The 20,073-nt window shown below is 43.4% G+C and overlaps 1 protein-coding gene across 3 annotated transcripts in view; it reads right to left on the bottom strand.

Moving 5' to 3' along the window:
* The window catches only part of stxbp5b (syntaxin binding protein 5b (tomosyn)), a 35,427-nt gene extending 15,630 nt beyond the window's left edge, over positions 1–19,797 (bottom strand). For 2 of the 3 annotated variants that reach the window (XM_018733733.2, XM_018733743.2), the window contains exons 1-9: positions 19,041–19,187; positions 17,808–17,905; positions 8,440–8,521; positions 8,227–8,327; positions 6,320–6,454; positions 3,465–3,528; positions 2,162–2,245; positions 694–817; positions 255–333 (exon numbers count right to left, since the gene is read on the bottom strand). In XM_018733733.2, coding sequence (XP_018589249.1) covers positions 255–333; positions 694–817; positions 2,162–2,245; positions 3,465–3,528; positions 6,320–6,454; positions 8,227–8,327; positions 8,440–8,521; positions 17,808–17,905; positions 19,041–19,187 — 914 coding nt within the window. Of the gene's footprint in view, positions 1–254; positions 334–693; positions 818–2,161; positions 2,246–3,464; positions 3,529–6,319; positions 6,455–8,226; positions 8,328–8,439; positions 8,522–17,807; positions 17,906–19,040 lie in introns of all 3 variants that reach the window. The other variant, XM_018733725.2, reaches the window with a different exon arrangement.
* Positions 19,798–20,073: the final 276 nt, after the last annotated feature.

Here is a 20,073-nt window from a genome sequence, read left to right as displayed (position 1 = left end):
CTGTTTTTACAATCAGCAGAACTGATCATTTTCATTGTTTATTTGAAATATTAATTAAAAATACCTTATTAGTTTAAAAATACCACAAGTACTGTTTTGTGTTAGACAAACATTTCTGCCTGCTCAAAGGGTGTTTGGGTCAGCTGATTCTCGGCGAAATGCAAAGGTGAGCTAGATAACATGGGGACCCGTTCAGAAAGGACCACAACTGGCTGTGTCGCTCTTAAAGTTAAAGATGCAGATCTCACCCTCACCTGCTTCTTGTTGTTTTGTACTCTACTTTCAGGATAGGTTTGCATGGTTCTGGCTTCTTTCCATCTTTGGGCTGCTTCCCTGAAATGCAACACAGCAGCATCCACAGATATTTAAATGTTTCCACAGGGAAAATGTAAATGTGCTTCACACACCAGCTACGGTATAACACTTCCTCTCCATTATAAGAGCACCTTTAATTCAACTAGCTGGTCTCCCAGCTCTTCTAGCACCACTAGAAGCACAGAGGGTCAGTGTGATTATTATAAAAACATACAAGCAGGACCATTTGGTTCAGTGATAGGGAGAAACAAGAATTGTCTGTGAGCAGCCCCAATCTATACCATCACTACACAACTGATCATATGGGAGAAGAATGAAAAGGGTCAATAAACATACTACAGCAGTCTAGAGAAGAGCAGGATCATCAGAGGGGCCTACCGTGCGGCGTGATGATGTGCGCAGGTTTGGCAGGGGATTTCACATTCCATATGGTCAGAGAGCCATCAGAATGGCTACAGACAAACTGCTTTCCTTCGTGGTGCCAGGCAACAGAGTGTATCGCCTGAAAAACAGTGCGAAGAAGCTGTCAATATGGTTCAAGCAAGGAAATGTTAACTCAAAAGTGTGGTAGCTGTCCTCATCCTCAAACTGCTGCATCATCAAATTTCCTGGTGATGAAATACAGTCTGAGGAACCACTACGTTCTTAACCATTTTGACATTCTTCTGTTATCATTTAGCTGACAAAGAAAATGTAACTTTTGATAACTGGATATAATTCAGTTAAGTACTTCAATGAAAGGTACTACAGTAGGGACCTTCCTGGGACTTAAACAAAACTCCTTTCTGGCTACATGCCCTTAACTGCACGAAACGTTCAATTTTGCTGTCTTTCTGAACGTGATACTTGTTGTTGACACCTTGAACAGGATGAAGTGTGACATGATTTATGCATAGCCCTACCACTCTGGACTACTTCACTGTTTAACCTGATATGAACCAGGTTACGTGACCTTCTCAGCAGGGTGTTGCTCTGTGCACATGTGCAATATCTCATTCCAAAACCCCACTGACTTAAAATTACAACAACCACCACAACAGTTGGCAACTATCAACATCAGCCAAAATCTGTTACTCATTTCTCACCATCAGCACAATTATTAAGAACTCAGATTAATTCATAATCTATTAGAAGTGACTAAAGATTAACCTGTAATCGGGGGGGGGGGGAGGGAAAACAGCAACACAAGTAGCAACAGATTAAATGTACACTTTATAATGATGCAACAAATTAATTCACTAAATTATTAATCCATGTGAAGTTGAATATTTATACTGATCAGAATGTGTTAAAGGTCATCATTATTTTTTCTCTGAATATTGGACAAACTGTGTGACACATGCTACTCAGTCTTAAGGTTCAATTAAGAGCTCAGCAATTTGTCAGTATTTCAGTGGCTCTACAAAAAAAATAAAAAATAAAAAAATAAAAAAGGAAAAAGAGAGACAGCACACACTCCACAAACCTAAAAAAAACTGTGTGAGTAGCTGGTAGCATAGTAGTTAGAACTGCTGCTTTTGGACCCAAAGGTCACAGGCTTGAATCCCACCTCCCAGCAATGGTATCCCTGAACAAGGTACTTACCCTAAAATTGCTCCAGTAAAATTACCCAGCTGTATAAATGGGTAAACAAATTGTAAGGAGCTTAACATCGTAAGTCGTTTTGAAGCAAAGCTTCAGTGACATGGATAAATGTAAAAACCCTACCAATTATGGGGCATATTGTGTGGGTTGGTGAACGTGCTGGGATGTGCTGCGTTTCCTCGTGCCTATAGTTCCCTCGAACAATTTCCTGTGACAAAAGGAGGAACCCCGGAGAGGTGTTGGGGAAAACAGCTTTACTTACCTCGTCATAATTGTAGCGATAGTCAGCCTTTTTGGATTTCAGATCCCACAGGACCACTATTCCACACTCAAATCCAATTGTAAGCTGGCATAAGGGTGAGAGGGAAAAAAGACAAACTAATCATATTTGGCAAAAAGACATTTGTAAAATGCAAACAGAATATGATTTAGGAAGTTGCAAACACAGTCAATGTGCTGTAAAAATGACTTTGGGTGAGACCTTTTGTTAAAAAGTAGTCAACAAAAAATTTAGCTGAGCTGTTTAACAATGTATAATGCTGGAGTAATGGATTTAATTCAAAAAGGATAGGGGAAAAAGCAGAGAAATGCTATTTTTAAAAGCTAATTTCATCAGAATATATAGTGTGTGTGTTGTACTTGTATTGCTTTGGGGTTTCAAGCATCCTTTTAAAGACTTCATGATTTCCATAATATCAAATAATGTTGAAGTACATCCCTTGTCGAAAATCACGGATTATTTCCTGCATAGAAACCTTTTCTATAACAATGAAGGAGGGGGGAAGGAAGGAAAAAAAAAAAAAAAAAAAAAAAAAAAAAACGTACATGCAAATAACAGCAATTTATATTTTTTATAAATTTATAATTTACATTTATCCGATGCTTTTCTCCAAAGCGACTTACAATGTTAGTCTACCTACAATGATTTATCCATTTATGCAGCTGGGTAATGTTACTGGAGCAATTTAGGGTAACTACCTTACTCGAGGGTACTACAGCTAGAGGTGGGGATTGAACCTGCCAACTTTGGGTCCAAAGGTAGCAGCTACAACCACTACACTACCAGCTGCCCCCCACTATACAATACCTACTATCCATCTGCATATTACATCTTAATTGTCCCGCTTGTCATTTTCTCCCGCTGGAATTTTTCACCTTTTAAGTTTTAATGGCAAATGCATCTAGACAATGAGACAGGTGCAAACCAAAAGTGGACAGAAGGTAACGTACTGGTTAAAGGTGCCACCTTTGGACCCAACGGTCGCAGGTTCAATCTCCACCTCTGGGTGTAGTACCTTGAGCAAGGAACTTACCGTAAATTGTGTCAGTAAAAATTACTCAGCTGTAAGTATGTATGTATATAAAAAATTTTTTTTTTTAAAATATATTTATTATGAGTAAATAACTGTAGATAGACTATCATTGTAAGTCACTTTGGAGAAAAGTGTCAGCTATATGAATACATGTGTGCTGTGTTACATACAGCTCTCAAGCTGAAACTAGCTGGGGACACCTTTCTCAAATCAGAGGGGGCATGCTTTTACAAGCCGCAGAGGGATCCATACCTTTCCCTCATCCATGGGGTTATCACTGATATGGACCACAGGACCAGGATGGGTCTTGGATGACCTAAGTACATGATGGAGAAGAGAAAATAGACGGAAAGATGGAGAGGTGAGAAAGTGCTTCGCTCTCGCTAAGCTCGATCGAGTTGTGTAAGGGACCTCAGAAAGGAGGAGTCTGACTTCATTACACTGACTGCACCTCGGGACATCGTACTGTCTAACTGCAGCCCACAGGAACCCCTCTTCCTGTTTTCATGGCCTGTGTCAACAGTCATACTTCTATCTGTTCTAATGCGGTTTAATTAAGCCGTTTGGATATAAGGTGATGAATAAATAGACCACCACATATCAAAAAACGCACATTTCATTATTTTCATGTGCTTTGTCGTTTATCTGCACCAGCGCATACGTTTGCTAGATTTTGCAATACTAATTTAATTTTGGATGCGCTATGAGTTCTCAACAGATTTTGATTACTGCATTTAATGTATTCGGCCCCAATACTATTTTCCTATTGAAATAGTTACTTTTATTATGGGAACTGGCATAATCAGATGTTTCATAGGAACACAACCATTGTATTATAGCTGACAGAGATCCTCATCTGATTGTATACAGCTTTATGAATGTTCATTATAAGTTATTTGTATATTTAACAAATAACCGGTATTAGACTACGCAGGTAATGAGCTTATTCAGATCGGTAACTTTCCAAACTCATCATTGCATATCTAGACGTTGCATCACCACAATATCTAAATATTCCTAACTGGAACAGCAACTACAATTACAAAGAATTGTGTGTTTTTATTGCTTTAATTACACCTAAGCCAACTAGCATTTATTTGGCCCACTGTGGAGTATTGACCCTGGAGCAGGATAACCATGGTAACAACCTGCGGCTGTACAAGGCTCAGGAACAGCAGCATATGCTCCTGTGAAGTGGTCCAGCGTAAAATGCAGACTCATATCTGGGATGTGCTGTGCTCTAAACTGCTACTGCAAAGCAAAAGCTCTGTTCAAATAGTATTAAAGGACTCAGGTTTAAATCCTCACTCCTGCTACAGGGCCCCTGATCAAGATACTTACCCTGAATTGATACAGTATAAATTACTCAGCTGCATGAAGGGGTAAATACCACATTGTAATTTGCTTAATATAGAAACATTAACTTAAGTTATTTTGGGGAAAGAAGTTGCGATGACTCCTCCAGCAAGAGATTTTGACAAAAAAAAAAATTCTCACTTATCAGATGAGTTCAGATAGGTTTTTTAATGCATCACTCTAGGGAATGTACTTTTCTCAGTGGTACTAGAGCAGGAGCACCCTATATTTGCACCTGATGAATTTTGTATTATGGACTAAAGACAAATTTATGAACAACACTTGAGACACAGAAGAGGGTCTGTATAACCTAAATTCAGACTTGAGTACATGTCACCATTTCCCACTGAGGTTTCTAACAGATGGAGATGTGCAGCCTGAAAAGAAGAATTCCCCTTTAAAATAAACATTAAAAACGCGTATGCTGGGGACACGATGCTTTCGCAAGTCATTCCACAAACCAGCCGCAGTACAGCCGCAGAATGTCAAGGTCGAATTGCTGCAAGGGAAAAGGGAATTAGAACTCAGCAGCTGTCGTTTGGAACCACATTTCTCTAATTTATTTCAGGACAAAGGACCACGTGGCTGGCACACCTGCCATGGCAGCAGGAGGCGCCGGACCACCCAGGGCCCGACAATCGCTCCCGCATCTGTCGCCCGTCAGGTGGAGAGCGGGTTCGACAGCTTTGAGCAAAGATGAAATACCGAAAACGCACATGTGAATTTCATTCTCACTTCAGGTACACGATGTTACCCAAACATGTCCTTTGCTTTTCACTGGACCCAAGAGGTGAACTAAAGTTCAAAAAGGAATCCGATGTTCTGACGGAAGGTCTGGAGGAGCCCGGAAAACCAACATGTTGGCTAGCAACAACAACAAAACAAACGTGTTCCTCAGGCAGAATGAATCATGTTGTCAGAACTGTTTAAATAAACATGTATGGGGGGGAAAAATGCATCCCAGTTCAGGCAGCGTGCCAGCGAGGGGCGGCTTCAATGAGACCTGACGTGTACTCTGTCTCCGGCCCTGGGGCAGCAGGGCGACATGCTGTCACAACACAGTGACAGTGCTGTTCACACACAGGCAAATGGCACTCAGCCATCTGTTTCAACCTTGTGCTCTATGTACTTGCATGAGTGTGTATTTGCTCTTTCTTCATAAACTAATTCTTGTTTGTGACCCTGTTCTGTTGGTGAATTTAAAAAAAAAAATCTTAATTGTTCTTCTGCACTTTCAAACAAGACAGTGTCTGCAATGCAAGTGACTGCAAAAATACACACACACATTTCACAACTATACAGTATGTGCCAAGTTCCAACAGCCAGTCCATGGAAGAACAAAATCAGTGTTGACTTGCTGTTCAAAGTTTTGATGTCTACACATAACAGCAAAGCTTAAATATATAAATAAGTGAAGGACTAAATGGGGTAGAGGCATCAAACTGCTTTAACTGCACGTAACAACTGAGGAAAACATTAAGTGTTGGCAGAAATATGCAACCGCTATGTGTTTTTTTTCTTCACAATTTAAATAAAAATAACAGCTATGTGGCTCAGATTAAAAAAAAAAATCCTTGCCTCACGAATCATGTAGTGTGACAGCAGCAAAAGCCTGGCATGAGGCACAGAGATAACAGATGAGAAACAGCACAATGTAGGGATGGGGTGGGGGGGAGCCAAAGCCGTAATGTGAATGCTGAGGGGTAAAGGACGCTGCGTGGTCATGGACGATGGGTCCGGTTCAAACTCACAGTTCGATGGCTTTGTTCCACATGATGACGTAGCCTGAGAGAGTGAAGGACTCCACATTGACGATGTAGATGTTCCCTCTTTCTGTGCCCACGTACAACCACTTGCTCTGGAAGGGCAGGTGGCAAAACGTTATCCTGCAAAGAGAACAAGAACATTGGAAAGATTATTACTTATTCATTTATCTGGTAGCATAGGGGTTAGCGCAGCTGCCTGTGGACCCAAAGGTTGTAGGTTCAAATCCCACCTCTAGCTGTAGTACCCTTGAGCAAGGTACTTACCATAAAATTACTCCAGTAAAAACTACCCAACTGTAAAATGAGTAAATAATTGTGAGTAGACAAACACTGTAAGTCACTTTAAAAAAAAATGAATAAATGTAAATGACTTACAATGTGAAGTTGGTATACTAAGAATTGTTTATATAAATACCTGGGCAATTTTAACCATCAATTCAAGAGAACAACCTTGCTCAAAGGTACTACAGAAGACAGTGACCAAGCCTTTAACAGGCAATGTTTGAGAAGTAGGGTTGGGGTGATTACCCAGCCAGTGGACCACAGCTGAAGGTCTGGGACAAACACTTCTGGCAACTCAACTATAATGTGCACACAGAGACCTGTAACATGGTCCTCAGACAAAAGGTTCCTGACAGAGATACCCAAATCAAGCCATGTGAATTTAAATCACATATTATCCTCGACAGAGCTGAGCCCTTGAGGAGCCTTTCGTATTTGATGAAGCGCAGGTCACCGAAGTGGCTCGAACGCGGTTACCATGGCACCCGGCAGCAAAGCGGCCTCCTTCATCAACTACGCGAGTGCTTTTTCAAGTCGTGACAGAGGTGCCCTGCGGGAACGTAAGGTAAAGTGGGCGGCGGGAGGACAGCAATGTGGATGTGACAGTCAAAGGAGCAAACCTGAACTACATGGGGTTAACAGGCGCACCAAGGTGTGAGTCTCACTGGTCAAGTAATATACAGTACCCTGCATCTGAGATTGCCATTCTTTACCAACCATTTTTATACACTACAGCACCATTTTGGGAACTAGTCCCCGACAAGGCATTAATTTCCCGCAGGAATCGAAAAGACGTGTCCCTCCTAGCTGTTCCCAGATATAGGACATTTGTGGGTTGCTTTGCTTTCTCTTCTATCCAGTTCGTCCCATACAAGTTTTGACCAGGTTGTCAATATGTACACAAACTTTTCACTGTAGCGTATATATTCATACACCTCTACATAGTGCGCCCATGGATTCCCCAACAGGAGAGCCGTGGGTCACGGGATTCCCAGGCATTCAAGGAAGCGGACAGAAATGATTAAAGTTACGGGGGAGGGGAAATCATCACACAATTCTGAAAGGGCAGGGAGATGTAGAGAATAACCTCCCATCTGCGTAATCTGAATCTCTCATTGAACTTCTGTATCGACCACTTCGGAAGGGTCCATACATGACCACAACCCCTTACCGGGGACCACTGAACCAACTCTTCAGCTGGTACCTCCATGGTGGGGGCCACCACAAACAACATTAGGGACCAGGGAGCACAACATTAAGGGCAAGTTTGGAGTTTCCTGCAGAGCAGTTCACAACACGCTCAAAGAGCTCTCTTTTCAAGGCATCACTCTTTTCTTTTCAGACACCCTGCTGTAAGTGCAATCCTCATTTAGAAGGATGATCAGCTTGTTATAAATCTTACTTCACTTAAGAAATGTGCTACTTCAAAGAAAAGAAGGGTTATTGACAGCTTTCTGCTCTAGGGCTTGTTTTTTTCATGTCATTTCAGCTTTACCAGTCAAGTGGTAAGTTAGCAGGCTTATTAGTTAGTTAGGCTGATAGTCTCAATGCACTGATTGTACTTCACTACTCGTTTTTATTTTGAGGCGTTATCCCATGCTGGTTCTCACCTCTCCCTGTTGAACTTGAGAGAGTGAAGAACAGCAGGCCGCTTCTGCCTTAGGTTCCATAGGTGGATGCTGTCATCAGTCAAGGCGCTCACCAGTGCCCCCTGGGAAGGAATGCAAAACACAATAGTTTTTGGCGAGCACAAGGATCAAAATAATCAGACTCGGCAAGTAAGGACGGGAGAGCGCAAAGGAACGAGCAGGGCCAGGACTTACCTCGTTGATGAGGAACTGGAGTTGGATCACAGCGGCACCGCTCTCATGCTGACAGTAACATTCAACGCCTGGTTGACCGAAGCTGGTGGCCCCTCCATTAAGGAACACAAAGGGAAGTAAAACAAGCAAAGCACTCTAGACGCAACAAACACGTATCATACAACCCTCATGAAAATCTAGTGCTCATAGTACGGAGGTCTGAATGCTAGTTTTAGAATTAGCATTATCAGAATTTTTAAATGGCTTTATTCCTGTGCTAGGCTGACTGTTAGCTGTAATAGTATCTATTTCTGTATCTATACTGTCATCAACTGATTGTTGTCTTGTAAGCACTTTTTGGTTACATTAACCCGTGTTACCCCGTAAGATCCCTTGTACAAAACCATGAACTAAACATAGAACAAAAAAATTCCATTATTCTTAACACTGATTTTTTAAATATGTTTTAAGACATGTCACAGAAAAAGTAAAACACTTCAGCTCTGTGCAATAAAGAATACAATATGCAATTAGTACAAACAGCATACACTACATATCCCTCACATCATTAAAAAACCAAATTAGTCCCCCCCAATTTATATGAATACCACCAAAATGGCCAATTAGAAGAAACTGGCATTTCTTTCATTACAAGAGCTCTCAACCTGAAATCAACAACCCCAATTACCAAAAGCCACGAGAGCGTAGATCAGCACGGTAAGGACAGCTCCCCGATTGCACAGACAGAGCTTCAGCAGCTCGATGAAAGATAATCACTGAGGTGGTGGGAAATCCATGGCCTCCATTAAGTGTGTACAGTGTTTAATATGTACAGTTCAAGTGGGGCATCCATTCTCTCACCACAAGATCATGGAATGAAGCCAAAGTGAGTGTGGGCGCGTGCGTATGCGCACAATGTCTCGGCAGCAGAGCCTTCTGACAGTTTAATCTTTCCCGTGTCTACAGGGACGCCGAGTTCAAGAGCTCATAAACTTATCTTGCTGAAACCCTCACGCTGCCTGACTGGGAGACTGAGGAAATTAATCTTCATAATTTGATCAAGTGTGGTTGTACATTTAAGTTGAGTGGAACTGCGGAAACAGACAAGGATGCAGAAGGCAAAACGAAGACAGATACTGCAATGAGAATACATCATCTGACCTTTGTCTGTCATTTTTCATTAAACAAAGCACATCCATAAACATACAGTACCAGTGAAAATGTGTGCACAATTTCTGGAAACTATCGTTTCCTGTACAAGGTATCGGATTAATAAATTTGAGTAGATTACCAGCCAAAATATCGTCCAAGCTCTTCTGCAGCAATTCCCAGAGTCGCTGGACACTTGCAGGGTGCTTTGTTTTTACTCTTCGATCCACATCATGACATCTAGGTATTTCCCACGTGTACTCACATGTTTAACTGGTAATGTACATGCTAATATTTCACAATATTAGAGTGGAGCAGGAGTCCATTTCATTAAACATCTCCCAAACACCTTACGGGCCGGTGGCTGAGATGCTCACTTTGTTGCTGCTCCCATTTCAAATCAAGACTGCAGAAGGCATAGATAATGTTAGAAATAAAATGTAGTCAACCTATCTTTTCATCATTTATTCATAACTCCATACCAGCAATGGCTTTCTGCAGCACTTTGTCATGCACCTGCCAATATATGAACATCCTTAGAAAATAATTTCATATCAGCCTAAATTCACTACACGTGGTTTCCAAATTATGAAAGATCGGCAGGGAAGGTAGAGCCTATTCGGGAACATTACGGATCTGCCCTCTTTCACAAACCAATAACAACTGCATCCTCAAACACACCGACTACTGAGTGCTGCTGGGAGAATGCCCTCTTATGTAGAGGGTTATGGGTGAGACATCTCCACTAGAGACATGCTGTGCTCATAACTGGATGCGGATGCAGGAAATCCGAGTTCGATTTACATTTATTAATCTATGTAAATTATTAACCCATTAACACAGATGGAGAATTCCTACTGGCCGAAGTTCAATGATCAAGAATACTACAGCAGGAACATGGATTCAAACCCAGGCCAGAACCTTCCAACTGGAAGACAACAGCTCTAAATGTTACAGTACCTGCAGCACCTTGATCAATGGTACTGCAGCAGAAATCCATCAAGTGCAAGGTGACAGCTCTTACTGCTATGCTACCTTCTGCCCTAGAAATGTGCACTCCCACAAAATGCACAAAGGCCATGGCTAAGCACAACTGGAGGAAAAAAAACCTGCATGATGAATAACCACAGCAGCACCAACCCTTGAATGAAAAGGTGCACATCATATGCCTAACAAAAATAAATTAAAATTATATGCATGTGAAGTGCTAAACTAAGGTACAAGTCTGGTGGATGGCAAACAAAACAACCAAACGTAGAAAACCCATAAATATCACATGGATGTCTGGTCACCCAGCCTGCACAGAATGCAATTCTGCAAATGGAAAAAAGAAATGGGTCAGAAGTGGATATTTCTAGAGAGCGGAATTTACAAGGGTTTTTGAAAAGAAGGGGGAAAAAAAAAGAATAAGTCAAAATGAGTTATCTGTGGCAGCATCCTGTAAAGAAATGATGTGAAGCTGAATAAACAACGAAGGAAATGGAAAGTGGTACAGAAAATATGCACAAGTATTTCCCTCCCCGATAGAAGTTGAATTTATATACAAGACAAAATCCAAAGGAGCATATGAGGTGAGCTTTGCTAGGAAGGATTATGTTTGGGGATGCTGTGTTCGGTCTGACAAACCATACAGGTGTTACCACAACTCACTCCACTGGGTTAAGCACATGAAGACAAAATATGCTGCTTCCTTTTCTTAAGCTGTACACATTAAATGACACTGCCCATCACACCTTTTATGCCATCTCACCACATTTCATGTTAAGGCGGCAACTTGATAGACTGTGAAAAAGTGCATAAACCCTTATTCAGATTTCAGGTTTTTTTTTTTTTTTTTTATGTAAAGGCTAAAATCAACACAGATCAAGTTTAATCACCCCCTTCCCTTTCCAAAACCACTCACTGTGCCACCATACCATCCGCTTTTAGGAAAATAAAAGGAAAACAATTTCAATTCTCTGGTTATGTAAGAGTGCAAACCCTTTGTAACAGGGTTGAGCTACACTGACTTAATCACATTCCAAATCCTGTGTAAACATAATTTGTCTTTACCTGACATCAGCTGAAGTGATTCTGATTAACCCTTAAATAAATTCAGTTGTTCCCACACAATTTCCCTGAAAGGTCCACGGTTGCACATTGCAGAGATAAGGAAGGGTGTGTAGACTTATATCCGGCGTAACTTAAGAGACGAGAGCGTCGGAATAAAATATTAAGCAAATCATGTGTCTCAGACTTAATCAGAAAGACGTTATTCAGGAATCCTTTTAAGAACTGTCACACTTTTATGCCACAACACAGCTTGAACTGCACAAAATTCAGAAACGCTGTAGTTTACCCTTTATTTTCCACCCTTATAAACTCTCTAAGGAAGTTATAAAAAAAAAAAAAAAAAAAAAAATATTGATACTGGATGTAACCCAAACCAAATTGCAAAAAAGAGAAAGCTTCCGCTTTTCAAAGAGGAAGAAAACAGAGCTTTCCAGCAAGTGTCCCTCTTTGGTATTTTCCATATTCTCGCATGTAGCTCAGCATCTACTGGTAGTTTTCTGTATTTCACTTCCCTCGGTGTCCTTGAAACACCACCAACTGTAACTGAGATGGCTCAGCAAGGTGAGAAATGTTTCCTCCTCAAGAACAAGATGGCATTTTAATTTTTGGCCCCACAACTCCAGATAGAATTTACTAAAAGCTGACAACTTTATTCAATGGCCATTAAAATATATAGGGTGGCCATGTCTGTGCTTCCCGTAGATGAAAGCCCATCTGTTGGGCCTGTGAAAGGAGACACACACCCCGGCATGCGTGCTGTGTAGCCGTGTCACAGGGAAAGTAATGGTAGGAGCTGATGGAAATGCCCTGCAGGGCAGGCAAAAAAAAGAACAGGGAGCTGTGAAGTGGTGGGAGGTAGGTATCTAGAGAGCAGTGTGTATGACCTGCTTGGTAGGGTACCAGGCATCTCACAAGGTAGCTAAGCATTTGAACATCAGTACAGGACAGTCATGCTTTAAGGTAGAACAACAGTATTTAAAAACAGGGACTTGTACTGTTAACACTACTCTTTTAATGCCAGGCAAGGGTGCAGCTGTAGTACACTTGAGCAAAGTGAGCAAAGTGCTTACCTTGAAATCATCAGCAAAATATCCTGGTCTGTAAATGTGAAAAGCTGAAGCTCATCTGGACAAAAGTGTCACCAAATCAACAAGGAAATATAATCTCTACATTTCAAAAATTGCATGTCCACTGCTGGGTTATGGGGGTCTGCAGACTATCTCTCTCTCTCTCTCTCTCTCTCTCACACACACACACACACACACACACACACACACACACACGAGTGCAATTCAGAGTCACCCATTAACCTGAAATACATTACTGGACTGTGGGAAATAAATGAAGCATCCAGAGGAAACCCATGTGAACACAACATGCCAACTCAAAAAAAAAAAAAAAAACTACTGGATTCAAACCTGTGTTTGAACCCGTAGTCCAGGAGCTCAGAGGCAAAATAATACAACGGCAAATTTAAATAACTGAACTCTTTTTCCCAGGCAGAAGTACTCGCCACTATTATCTCACTCCATCTTGAAACAGTAGGGTGGGGGTGCAAGGGTAACTGACAAGGCCCTGGTGTGACAGATCCCCCCTCACACCCCCGGAGGCCAGCTGTCCCTTTGGCGTACTCAGCAACTTGGATCCTCTGGATAGGAGAGACGTGAAAACCAAAAAGGGCTAGCAGATGAAGAACACTACCTACGCAGAGAGCTATAAACAGCTTGGCGGATTGGCTGCTCTCCTTGGAGGACAAGGCAGCGCAGCGGTCTGCAACATTCTGGGGTTTTTGGGCTCTTCCACCCCCCCGCCATCCAAAAAACACCAGCTGCAACAATGCCAGGAAGCAAAACGCCCATTAGTGTCCAATGTAAAACACAGAGCACCAAACTTTTGTGAGTTCTTTCCTTTCTTTGTAATTACAGTTTCAGTATATTAATTAGCCTGTCACCTTGCCAAAAGAAAGCACATTTGTTTTGTTTCATATCTTTCGCATTGTAAAACATTTGTTAAAATTGTTGTGCCCCCTCATTTACTTCTATTGATATAGTCTCTTTTTGAGGGATTATGTGGCTGTTTTTTTCCCTAATAGTAATAGATTATAAAATCAGAGCTTTTTCATTTTTTTGCAGATAGCATTGAGTGTTGAGCTTTAAGACATGGCCAACAAGACAATCAAAGACACTGCACCCTGATACCTACCCTGTACCCTCAGGAACAGAGCTAAGCTCCTGCACCTGAAGCCACTTGGTTCACAAAAGGTTCAAAACGAAAAAGCAAAAAGGTGAAATGACCTCCCTCTCTCCCTCAGAACTGCCGAATGACTTTGAACATGCAAGAATTGCATTTGTAATGATCATCTTCATATTTTCTCTCTGAATATTAATGCTATTAAAAAACCTTATGTAACATGCGCTGTCAAAAACAACGTCAAACTATGGTCTGCCCATCATGGATGCATCTAAATCTCTTTGCTTGCAGTGAAATGCATTTTTGTTTACTCTGTTGTACATCTTTTTGGAGAAAAACATCTGCTAAATGAATAATGCAAATGTAATAACTGGAATCTTCTAGCCTTGACTTTGGAACCAAAAGAACTATGAACTACAGAAAATAAAACGAGTGTAGCACCTCAATTCATGTTTATAACAGGGGGAGGGGAGGGGAGGGGAGGGACTGCTGTTTGACTGAAATATAACCGGTACCCTCATACTGGCACTTACCAAGTGGAATTTCATTTCTACGGAGACTGAGTTCTGAGTACTACACCCTGGTCACTCAGAAACCATCACACGGTTGAAGGAAATTGCTGCTGAAAATGAGCAGCACAAAGCATTTGTCAAAAGAACAAAACATCGCTGATCGATACGAACAAACGGGTTTTCTTCAAACCACTGGATAAGTACAATCGTATTCCCTCACAGCGTGGCAAAGCTGATTTGATGAATAGCAGAACGGCGCATAATCACATCAAGACGGAAATCGATATGCATTCACTCACACACAGACGCTTTGGCGGCATCGCGTCAGCCAAGCTGCAGAAGTGTTTCTGAACTGTGGGTTTAGAGACAAGCTGAAGCCTCCTGATGAATAGGCCACTCTGAAAAACTGACAAACGCAGAGTGACAGCTTTGCCAGGCCCGACAGTGATGCTGGGGGGGAAGGAGGCAGGAACTGCCCAGGGGTCCTCAGTGAGCTGCACTTCACTAAAACAGCTCCATAGATGCAAAGCTTCCTGTTGACCGGCGTTCTTTAAGTCGGGTGGGGCATCCTGGAGCCCTGCACAACGGAGATCAAATATTCGCCAAAGCTGCACCCGGTGTCAAGCGCAGTGGGATCGGTTCTTTGAACCACCTTGGTGAAATTTAAAGCACTTAAGCTGCACACAAAGCTGAAACCTTCTGGTCAGTGACACATGCAAATATATATATGTATAGATTAGCTTTGCAGTGTAGTAATTACCTTGCAACGAAAGGACCCGGGTTCAAATCCCACTCCTAGTGCAGTACCCCTGTGCAAGGCAGTTACACCTGAATTGATAAGAGTAAGAACACCCTGCTATATAAATGGGTAAATCACAGTAACTTAGTGCATACACCTAACATACACACATTGATCGAAACCACTTGTCCCAAGCGGGGTCATGGCGAGTTGGAGCCTAACCCGGCAACACAGGGCGCAGGGCTGGAGGGGAAGGGGGATGGGGACACAGCCAGGACGGGACGCCAGTCCGTTGCAAGGCACCCCAAGCAGAACTTGGACCCCAGACCCACCAGAGAGCAGGCACAGGCCAAACCCGCTGAGCCACCGCACTCCCTACACACCTAACACTGTTAGTCAATTAGGAAAAAAGTGTCAGCTAAATGAATAATTATAAAGATGCCACTCAGTGACGTGATCAGCAATGATTCAACCAAACATGGTTTATGAAATAATCAGCTGATCCACGTGTCAGCATTAGAAGTTTCTTTAATGAGCATTTCTCCAAGGAGAAAATAAAACTTAATTGAATGGTGGAGGCACCAAAGACACTTAACTGAGGTCCCATCTTTCTGGAAACATGAGGTAAGGTTCAAAGTCAAAAAATATAAGGACATTGACAGGAGGCCCGCACTGCCAACGAACAAGCTTGTCTCCTTTAGTGCCTGCTGGATGCCGGTTAATCCAGGAATGCTTGTCTTCATCCGGTACCATCTGCTCTGAGGGAACGGCTTCCAACCCTGACCTGTCCAGGAGGACAGATTCAGCCACACTTTCTGTCCACACGCAACTGGGTATCTGCATCTTTAATTCCTCCCTTCCATTCATGATTTTCACAGACAGTGCACCTTGCCAATCAAGAGTCCCAGTGATGTGCAGAGAACTGTGACCACCATGCTCACCTTCTACAGTCAGTATCAGCCAACACACATCTCCTGTCTTAGGATAACTATGGAGGAACCAGTCTAGTCTAAACTTTGCTGGGATATTGTAACCTTCAGCAAAGAAGGCTGTTGGCATCTTGGAGCAGCTGAAAGTGCACTGGACAAATCCTTTATTTCTAAAGCAGGAAAAGTACTTTGTGTCATAAAACTTCATGGTCAAAAGGCAAAGCCAGGTGACACCTGCTTAATGTTAATCCGCAAAGAAATGCGATATTACATCTACTCTGCAGCATCATGTACAGTACAAGGAAAATACTGTATGTGCTACTGTAAATATTTTGACAAAAGCTTTAAGTGATACCTTCTCCCAACTCAACATTCTATGTTGGGTGTGTACACTAAACTACTCAAAATTACTGACCCATTTATAGAAGTGAGCAGGTTTTACTGTACCATTTGAGGGCAAGTACCTTGCTCAAGCATAGTATAACAAGAGCAGAGATTTGAACTTTGGACTTTCTGGTTGTAAGGTGATGGTGCTAACCACGACACCACCTGCTGCCCCACACATGTAAGAGGTTCTACTGACAGCTGAATGCCACACATGAAAAAAAAGACAGCATTATACTACACAGTCTTCATTCAATAAAACAAAATATTTCTACTTAGCAAAAAAGACTAATTTTAGCAATACTTTATATAAGGTAAAAGAAAACTCAATCTACCTGAAGACATATGTCCTGTCTCTATGTGCTGTTTTCCAGTCATGCCTCTCCCAGCTCTCAACAGTGAACTGCAATCAAACCTCTAAACCAGAACTTTGATTTGGGTCAACAAAGAAACAAAAAGTCTCCTGTGAGCCATCAAAATACATGCTTATCCACTGAGCAAATTAAAAATTATTTCATGTTGGGAGAGCGCAAAAGAAATACAGTGCTGCTCTGAATGGCCCTCAAGATTAAATCCTCAGAATATTACATTAAAAAACAAAAAAAAAACCAGCAGACGCACTGCCACTGGTCTGTCCTCCAATTGCCACATTAGCAATGAAACTGCAACACGCTATTACTGAACAGCTATACTGTGCTGCTGCCCCTTCCAACTGTGCGAAGCTTATAAATAAGTCTTTCCAAAGTCAATTTCAAAGGAACAACTGGAGAGCAAATAAGTGCCCAACAGTAATTCAACAGAAACAACAGAAGGATTAAACATTTAAAAAAAAAAAAGTAACTGGAACGTAAAAACAGCGGTATACATACATATGCACACATCACAGTTATAAAGTTAATGCAGTACCTTAATTTCTTAGTTAACGGTGTGTCTGATTTAAATATTTGTGTGTGTGTGTGTGTGTGTGTGTGTGTTCTCACACTCCCTCTAGTGACTGATGAGGGAACTCCTGAGGACAGCTCTCATTCTGTACTCTGAACAGCAGCAGGTAAATTTACTCCATTTATCATTACAATCGCCCAAGTGGTCCAATTTAAATCTGTTTAACGCATATTACTTTAACTGATCATATTAACCTGACCATTTGCAGACACTTCGAAAGCACTGCTTCAAGCGTAAACCTATAATATCAACGAAAGTTTTATGCCGAGTTTGTAACAGGAAGTAACGCTACTGAAAAGTGGTTCGCTTTCACGCTAAACTGGCAAACACGCACACGCTGCTGTTCCAAACACCCAGGTTATAAAATTTATCAGTATGCCTAATGCACCAAGAAACCAAGTCACACAACAAGGTGCATTTCGATTAATAGTTTGGAGGAAAGGAAAGTTGCGGCACCTGCCAAACGAACATTTTTCACCGAGAAAAGGATACAGCCGTAAAGCTCCGCTCTGGGTCCCGATGGCCAGTATTTTCTGCACGGGGTCAAAGGCCATGGCGGACGGCTGATAGGGGAATCCATGTCGGACCGTCTGCACATGACAGAACCAATGGAAAATTAGGAACGGAGAGAATTTCAATTTTGTGTATCATGTATATCTGTATAATGTCCTTATAAACCATATGCATACACATCTCAGAAACCCAAATGTTGTCCAAGGACAACTTAATCACACATTTAAGATCGTGACCTGTGCAAAGATTCACAGATCCTAAACAGGTGGGCTCATTTTAATAAAAGCTGGACTCCTGAAGAAAACAGTTTTAACATACGGATGGCAAACAAATGTTAAATACGATTTCCGACGGTTTGTTAGCACGTTCGGCAAACGCCAAGACGTTTCCCCATCTCGGAAACAAATAAGCAACATTTGTGCACCTGGTACATTTAACCGCCAACGTTGTCATTATCATCAAAATTGCTGCGCTCATTTGGGTAATATGGACATAAAATCAAAATGCATATGAATCCAAATGCTGACTCCATATGCATGTTAGCAGGAATTATATTTAAACTGCATGTGACCTTATGCTCTAATCCAATGGACATTAATCTGTACAGGTGAGGCCTGCTGAAGGACACACACCTCAGTACAGGTGTGTGTAGAGTGTCAGTGTGTGTGTAGAGTGTGTATCATGCAGGTATCCAGTTAATTGTACAGGTTACACTGGACTCACTGTGTGTGTGTTGGGCTATCTAGTACAGGTCTGGTACCTGTTCCTGAGCGCGACAGCAAAGCTAATCAAAGCCTAGCTGCCGTTTTTTGCAACTAAACACCAATTTACTTGCGACGTTTCAGACAAATTCGTCAAAACTGTGCTCGTCCGAACTGCCCGTTTTTCTCCTCACGAAAAGTAGGAAGCGCGGCGGAGCGCGGGTGGGTGGAAGAGCCACACACTCGCGCGCGCGAGGCCACATGATTGTCAGTTCGACCACCGCCGGGAGACGATTAACGACTAACGGGCAGGCGGGCCGGTGCACAGCTGAGCTCACAGCGCCGCGGGCAGGAAGCACGCACTGTACCAGGGTAAAACCCTCCGGATACCGCGTTTCCTCCCGCGCTACGAGCCCCGTGATAGCATGATGCTAGCTAGCTGCCTTCGCGAGCGCGAGTGCCGGCTCTTCCGGGCAGCTCGCGCACGACCGGACGCGTCTCGCAAGCCGACCTTGCAGAGTTGGAAGTGCTCGGACTGGAGCGACTCGGGCACCGGTTCGCCCTCCTTGTGGCCGGGCTGCGGGGACGCGCAGGAGGCGGAGGAAGAGGTCCCGGCTGTCAGGCCGTCCAGCACCTTCCTGATGTTGAACTTCTTCATCCTCCTCCTTGACACCAAAAATGAGCAGGCAGGGGCAGCAACAGCAACACTCCCCTCCTCCTCAACCCAGCAGAGTCCTCTCCTCGCGTGGACCCCAGCCGAGCCCAGCTGTGAACGCGATGGAGGCGGAGACGCGCGGACGCGCCGTGTCGATGCTGTCCTTCCACACACACACTCTCACTCACACACACACACTCTCGCTCGCTGCAGATCCCTCACATGTCAGGGCAGCTGAGTCCGGAGTCACGGCGGACTCTCCCTGTTGTGACAAACATCTCAGCAGGTTCTCGCCGAGCTCCGCGCCCGCGACGCGAGTCGCTTCCAGACCTTTAGTGTCACCGAGATCCAGCGGGGCACGCGATCTGCCCCTACTCCTCCGATATCATATGTGCCCCTGCCTCCGCGGCGAGCGCAAACCCCACGGGCACACTCCTCCTCCAGTCGCCAGCTCACACGGAAATGCAAAGCCGCGGCCGCGCGCTGGCGAGCCTGCGCCTTCCGTGCCGGCACCCGGATGTGCCGCGGGGGCGCGCTCGATCGTCGCCACCACCGACGCCGTCAAGTGTATAAACCCTGGTAAGGGCCTGAAAGTGGCGGGACGCCGCAGGCGTGGGGTGGACGGCTGCAGCGCGAGACCCCCGAGCACCACTTCAAACTCCCGCAGGACACCGCGAGCACCCGCCCGCAGCGCGTGCACAGGAAGAGCGCAATCAGAACGTGTGATCGCGTGCGCATCATGGGGCCGAGTGGGGCAAAGTACGCCTGCGTGACCGTCGGCGCGAGCTGGGAACAGTTTCAATCACATGCAGCGCACACGTACTGCTGGGCTCCGCACTATGACGCGTGGTGGTTTGGGTTCGAATCCCCGCTGCGGCTGTACCCCGAT

Source organism: Scleropages formosus, chromosome 15, assembly GCF_900964775.1.
Source record: "Scleropages formosus chromosome 15, fSclFor1.1, whole genome shotgun sequence".
Classification (NCBI taxonomy): domain Eukaryota; kingdom Metazoa; phylum Chordata; class Actinopteri; order Osteoglossiformes; family Osteoglossidae; genus Scleropages; species Scleropages formosus.
Note: the sequence above shows the minus strand (reverse complement) of the source record. Positions and strands in the feature narration are given on the sequence as shown.